This window comes from Ctenopharyngodon idella, chromosome 19, assembly GCF_019924925.1.
Source record: "Ctenopharyngodon idella isolate HZGC_01 chromosome 19, HZGC01, whole genome shotgun sequence".
In the NCBI taxonomy this organism is placed as follows: domain Eukaryota; kingdom Metazoa; phylum Chordata; class Actinopteri; order Cypriniformes; family Xenocyprididae; genus Ctenopharyngodon; species Ctenopharyngodon idella.
In genome coordinates this window covers 54,371-61,743 of record NC_067238.1, presented here as the reverse complement: position 1 = coordinate 61,743, position 7,373 = coordinate 54,371, and the positions used below count along the sequence as shown (strand labels likewise).

Below are 7,373 nucleotides of genomic sequence, written 5' to 3'. Positions count from 1 at the left end.
ATTTTATGGAAAAAAGATAATTTGATAGACAAAGAATACAATAAAATGTATTTTATTACGAATCTCTTTCTAATTATGGGACCAAATGAAACGACAACTTTCTGTTATTTTATGTAGAAATGAAACTATACCCTAGTGAGTTACTTCTTGGTTTGAAAAATAGTAAAGCTGAATCTGTGAAGCTTTTAAGTTATGTATGACTTGTACTATTTCTTCTTCTTCTTCTTCTTTTTTTTTTTTTTTTTTTTTTTTGTCTTTCCTAACTTTGTTCTCTTTTCCTATATTGTTGTATATTTGTTCAATAAACCGTCATACTGTATTTTGATATGTAAGTGATTATTGTCATGTTTGTTGAGATATTTTGACTGGCAATGAAAAGGAACTGATCGAAAAAACAGATTAGCAGAAGTGAACGACTAGGAACTATAGTTAGTAGGCAATTTGTTTCGAGCGTTTTTCTCTGACGCACCGGAAAGCGGTCATCCGAAAAAATACGTCACTTGATGTAAGTTTTCCCGCGGTTCTGGTGTTTGACTGGACTGAAGTCATTTCGGGTTTTATTTCTTGTGTGGTTTGTCCTAAACATCCGCAATGACAGGCGTTTATGAATCCCCAAAGCCCAGAATCAATGTGTCGATGTTGTCTCAATACATTAGTCGACCAGTCTGCTTCGTTGGACGCTTGGAAAAGGTATTATACATTTCTACACATGGCCCAGAATAATGAACATTTGATAATTTATTTACTCCGTAATGAGCCACCTAACTGTAGCCTATATAATGAAAAACAAGGGTGAATGATGCATGATATATGAGTGTTATGATAAGGTTTAGTGTATTTGAGTAGTTTTCAGTATCATATTAACTGCAAGACGAACCTATTATGGCGAATTATTATGTAACGTTACATTGCAAAGTAAAAGCGTACTGAAAGAGTGTGATTTATGTCTAGTTTGTGAAGAATATGACAGTATGGTTGTGTATTAACAGGTCCATCCATCAGGAAAGGTTCTTACGCTTACAGATGGAGAAGGAAAGACTGCATCAGTGGAGCTTAATGAACCTGTGAGTGATCAGTTCAGTATATGATGCACCTCTGTGTATGATGTTGGTTTTTATTTTTTTTTAAAAAGTATTCTTTTTCCCTGCCCTGTTTAGCTGGATGAGGAGCTGAGTGGGATTGTAGAGGTTATTGGAATGGTGTCCAACAAAGGAACAATCATGGCTGTTTCACATACTCAGTATCGTGAGGACAAAGTCTCTTTTGGTATTATTTATTTATATTGATTATGATACAGTTTTAATGTCGGTGTCATTACATACACTGGGATATAAAAGATTTTCTCTTACTTTGCAGATCTGGAGCTGTACAACGAAGGCCTGAAAGTTCTTCATGACTTTCCCCAGCATTACCCGTTTGAGGTTACATTAAGCGGTTAAACAGCACTTTTAATTTAATTTGACAGTTTTTGTATAATTGGATATTTTCTGTGTTTGTAAAAAAAATATGTAAACAGTTGTCCAGTGTTTGTTACTTGAAATAAAACATAAAACACATTTTTGCATAAAACTCACATTATTTAATGAATGAAGACTTCTACAGCTATACATTGACAAAATTATTTTGGAAGTTATTTAGCAATTAAAACTTAAGATAATTAAATAAAAGTTTGCACCATTTTTACATTATGTATTTTTCATCATGAAGCAAAGGATGACAAAATGAATGGATGTGTCTTCATTGAGCCACTTATTTTAGTTACAGTGAGAGATTTTACTGGTGAATTACAATTTGATTTAAAAGTATAAAATATATTTGGGTGAATGACAGCAGTGTTATGATATTGTGTTATGGTTTTGTGCTTATTTAAACAGTTTTCTGTGTCATATAACTGTATCTGTCATAAAGATGAGCCTATTAAGGCAATTCACTATACACATTGCAGGTAATAACGTACTGGTAAAGACTGGTCAGCCCTTGATGAATGAGGTGATATGTGAGGCTGGTCTACAGACATATTTTATGTTCTACATATTTTTTGTGTTGTTCTACATTCAAAGGAAAATTAATTATTCTTTTCAGGTCATTTTATTCAATGTTTGCCTCCCAGCATTTTCTGAAAGTGGACACCAAGCTTGGTTCTATAACCTTTGTTTATATTTTACCACCAGATGGCAATGATGTGAAAAACCAAAAGGGTATCTGACGTTTGTGGCTTTGAGATGTGTTGCTGAAACAAGGCTACATAAAGAGTTGGAATACTTTTTTTTTTTTTTTTTAAGTTTGGCATCAACTCATTGTTTTATGAAAAACAAAAAAGTCTCTCTTTTTGGATTTGGACTGGTCTTGGTTTAATTTTATGAATTGGCATTAACTCAATGTTTTATGAAAAACAAAAGTGTCTTTTTGGATTTGGACTGGTCTTGGTTTAATTTTATGAATTTTTATTATATATATATTTTTAGTTAACCAACATTATTTGAAAAACTATGGACTTATATTTACTAGTTACTAATATATTTACTATTTACTCCAGACCAGTGAGCAGAGGAGACTGACACTCTTTGGAAACTAAAACCAGAACATTGGAATTTTCTTCTTTAATTATCTGTGGGAGGCTAATATTTCTATGGAAAAAAAAAAAAAACTTGTACCATTACAAAATTCATCAATCAGTAAATGACAAAGTGTCAGGAAGGGGCGAATGAGCCAAATACCTCAAACAGTCACTTCAATATAGCTGTCATGTTGAGTAACTCCCCTATATTTGACAAGACAACCCATCTTCATCGGCATAAAAGGCGTTAGGTTAAAAGATGCATTCTGCATGTTGTATTTAATCTGATGAGCAATAGGTGGCCTCTGTAGTGCTCAATGGTGTGGTGAGGAGTTGCCTGGGGTCAAGCAGCTGCCATATTGTTGCAAGTTCAGACTAAGTGCTGTTTGTACCACTCGCAACTATCTACAATCTATCTACAGTTGTGTGAAAAAGTATGGGAACCACTTGCAGAATCTGTGAAAATGTGAATAATTTTAACAAAATAAGAACGATCATACAAAATGCATGTTGTTTTTTATTTAGGCCTGGTACTGTCCTAAGTAAGATATTTTACATAAAAGATGTTTAGTCCACAAGACAGCTGAAATAACCCTGTTCTAAAGTTTGTACAAAATGTATTTTGTACTGCCCTTTGGAAGCAACAGAAGACACTTGCATGTTTCCCGGAAGACAAATTAAGTACAATTGATCTTCAAATTCAAAAAGTTTTCACCCCTCGGCTCTTAATGCATCATGTTTCCTTCTGGAGCATCAGTGAATGTTTGAACCTTTTTTAATAGTTGTGTTTGAGTCCCTCAACTGTCCTCAGTGTGAAAAGATGGATCTCAAAATCATACAGTCACTGCTGTAAATGGTTCAAATATGCCAAGAAAATCCTTGAAAACTGAAGAACAGAGCTAAGTTTAACTGCTCAGAACAAACAAGCAACTTATGAACAACCATCACAAAACAAAAAAACAGTCGTAGATCATCCAGGTAACCACACAGTATTAAAAACCAATGGTTCACAAACTTTTGAATGGCTATTTTTTTGTCTTGTGGGCTATATGTAAACATCTTTTATGTAAAATATCTTACTCAGGACAGTACTAAATAAAAAATAACATGCATTTTGTATGATCTCTCTTATTTTGTTAAAATGATTCACATTTTCACAGATTCTGCAAGTGGTTCTCATACTTATTCATGCAACTGTATAGCTAGAAAAAAGTTATCTGGAGAAAGTACACATTTTATTTTATTAGTATTGGAAAAGAGTAACATCCTCTTTTTAAAATATAAAATATAAAATATATTAAATAAAACAGCAGGAACCAGAAAACAAATTCGGGAAACCCTGGCGGGGTGCAATGTTTAATGGACTTTATGTTATTGATAGTATTGAAGTAGTCAGATTATATTACCTAAAATGTGTAATACAATAGATTATGTTACTAACTATAATGTGGTTTGTATTCAGTAATGGATTACATTTTGTAAGTAATCTACTCAGCACCGATTACAGTACATGCTGAATGATTTTATGTCTAGGTCAGAAGAAATATGCCGATCTTATCAGATGTAAAATACAATGACTGTTTCATAGAGTCAAGCTTTTCATCTTCGACTCAGACATTTCAAATAGAACAGCAGGTACAAAAAATATATTGATTAGCTGAAGTATAGGAACCAGTACCCATCCAAATGCTATTCTGTATGCATTTTAAAGATTAAACTTTTAAATGCAAACCAACCCGACCTCTAGGGTAAAAAGTAACTATTTTACAAGGTGCCAATTTTGTACACTCTAAAAAAAAAAGTGCTATATAGCACTAAAAGTGGTTCTTGGCTCGTAATCATAGGGGAACCACTTTTGGTGCTATGTAGAACCATATCTTTAATTTTGATATACAGCACCTTTGTCAAATGGTGCTATGTAGAACTCATAAGAGGTGCCATATCGCATTTTATTTCTTCAACAAAAATGGTGCTAAACAGCACCAACAGTGGTTCTTTGGCTCGTAAAGAATCTTTAAAGGGGCTTAACAGGTACTTTGTATGGCAGTGGTGCTATATAGCACCTTAACCACCCCAAAGAACCACTGAAGAACCGCTGAAGAACCAAACAGGGGCTTAATAGGTTCTTTATACGGTAGCGGTGCTATATAGCACCTGAGCCATCCCAAAGAACCACTGAAGCACCAAGATTTGGTGCTATACAGCACTTAAAGTGGTTTCCCTATGATTACGAGCCAAAGAACCACTTTTAGTACTATATAGCACCATTTTTTTAGAGTGTATAAATTCTTACAATGTGAATCGTACAAACAAAGAACGATTTTTATATAAAAAATAAAAAAATAAAAAAAATTTGTTTTTCTTTACAAAAAATTATGAAGGTCCAACTCTAAACATACCTGTCACTGGGGTGTAAACAAATTCATAGGAATTAGCAACCAATTTGCTAAAATAGTTACAAATTGCCCAGAGATTGTGTTGGTACAAACCCATCTGAAGTTCATGACCTTGTAGATGTAAGTAACCCACATTACTGCCACGTGCCATTAAGTTGAGTTGACTTCACCTTGACCTTTGCCCTTAATTAAGATACACAACGTGTTGACGGAATATATTTGACATGCTTCATACTGTGTTTTTTTTAAAAATAGCCTTTTCTGGTTCATCTACAAGCGTTGGGTTTGCACTAAGTGCAGATCTTTCTGCTCCACGGATGTGCTCACTGCCTCAGGAAGGGTTCTCCATATCATCTTCTGACATTTTTAACAAATCACCCAAGCACAATGGTTCAAGAAACCTTTCGTACCCTGTGGTCATGCATGTAAGTTCCCAGGGCCGTTAAACTGTCTTTTAGTGCCGTGCAACGGCAAATGTCTGCAGCACTTTACATTTACATTTAGCAGATGCTTTTTCCAAAGCGACTTACAAAAGAGGAAAAACAATCAAAGCAATGAAAGAGCAGCAACAGAAATATATATCATTGTACATATTTGGTCTATGCAGAACACCTAAACTTCACAAGGGAAGTCAAAGCTCATTCTGCGGTTGGTTCTTGTGCAAATGCTTAAAGGCACAGAATGATTAAAATGCCACACCATCAGTTTTTCCTTGTCATGACTCCCATTGATGCGCCCCAGGCAGCAGATTTGGAATTTACTTCAATTTGGTGACTAGATAAAAGTACTAAAATAATTAAAAATGAAAAATGGGATTTAAAGTGGAGCAGCAGAGAGGAACTGTCAAGTTATTTTAAAACCAATTTGACAAACTCCACCAGAAATAATTTGTAGAAAAATTAACTTGTCATACTCATACTGTCAAAAGAAACAAAATTACAGTCAGTTCTGAGAAGCAACTGATTATAATCTGGATCACGTAGTCAGATTCCAAAAATTAAAACACTTGTAATGAGATTACATATTATATATTATTTTTGAAAATATTCACCAGACTACAGTTACTTTTTATTGACTACATGATTACTTCACTAAATGGCTGTTCATAATTAATTAATTTTCGTGAATTCTTCTTTTTTATCTTTTAAATTTTACTTTATAAAAAATCCTATTGTTGTAACACTAATCCGAAGAAGGCGAAGATGATTTTCCAAATACCACAAGATTTATTAATTCATTCAAAATATTAAAACAAACAAGATCCAACATGTGAGACACAACAACCGACAAAGAACTGAGGAGAAAACGGAACTTAAATGCAGACTAAATCAAGATAAGCAATGTGATAAACAAGTTAGGTCAAAAGTAATCTAAAAGTAATCAAAAAGTAGTTTGATTATATTACCTGATTATTATCAATACTTTCTAAATGGCTTTTTCTCTGGTCAGAAGAAATGGTATAGGGATATCATATGTAAAATACAATGACTGCTTCATAGAGTCAAACTTTTCACCTTTGACACAAACATTTCACGTAGAACAACCACTTTAAAATATTAAGGATGTAAATATATCAGACATGCTGCATATATCTCTTGCATCAAGTGTCAACTTTCCCCTTTATGACTTAGTGCTGCAAATGACATCTTAAGTGCAGTTTAAAAATATGACTTATGCTGACATCACATTGTCAAAATACGTGTTATATGATCTGAGCTTTTACATACTGAGGCATACCTTAGTTGTAATTACAACAGCACAGCAAGTATTTTTAAACAGATTTATGATTTTTACATAAGAGGAAAAACATATTTGACTTTCAGAGACAGACCCATGACAAATGACATTTCTCCTAACCATTAGTATCAATAATAACTCATTGACGGCTGTTGCTGTATTTGCTGTGGTTCTCCACTGATGTTCTCTGACTCCTCCTCCCTGTAAGTCATTTTGAGTGCCTCGTTGTCCTGTCACATTTTTTGTAGCTTGTCAAGTGAAGTGGTATTTCAATCACTGGGCCATCAAGAGGGTTTGATAGTTTCCACATTTTTCAAAGAACTGAGATTTATCAGATGAGTGGAGGAATGCGTGTTTCATAAGATGACAAGGTTGGGAATAGGACGTGACCCTTTTCTGAACTATGTAGTTCAGGGAAACACTCAGGAAAACAAGGAGATATCAGATCTACTTTTGAACACTCCCACTCTTTCTGTATTATTATTTCTACATTGGAGAATAAACTATGCAATATATAAAATGAAGTAATGGAATGGTGTAGTGACCAAACAATTCCCAAATGACATTGCATAATGCATAATGGGTGCATTCTGGGAAGCTGTAATATATATATATATATATATATATATACATTGTCATATTTTCTGTCAGAAAAAAAAGGTACGCTGCTGTCACTGTGGCAG

At 33.8% G+C, this 7,373-nt stretch overlaps 1 protein-coding gene across 1 annotated transcript; it reads left to right on the top strand.

Annotated features, from left to right (window-relative positions):
• The first annotated feature begins 444 nt into the window (after positions 1-444).
• On the top strand, positions 445-1,556 carry rpa3 (replication protein A3). The gene is made up of 4 exons (XM_051872010.1): positions 445-690; positions 990-1,064; positions 1,158-1,266; positions 1,357-1,556. The coding sequence occupies exons 1-4, from the start codon at positions 592-594 to the stop codon at positions 1,437-1,439; spliced, it is 366 nt and encodes a 121-aa protein (XP_051727970.1). The 5' UTR covers positions 445-591; the 3' UTR covers positions 1,440-1,556.
• Positions 1,557-7,373: the final 5,817 nt, after the last annotated feature.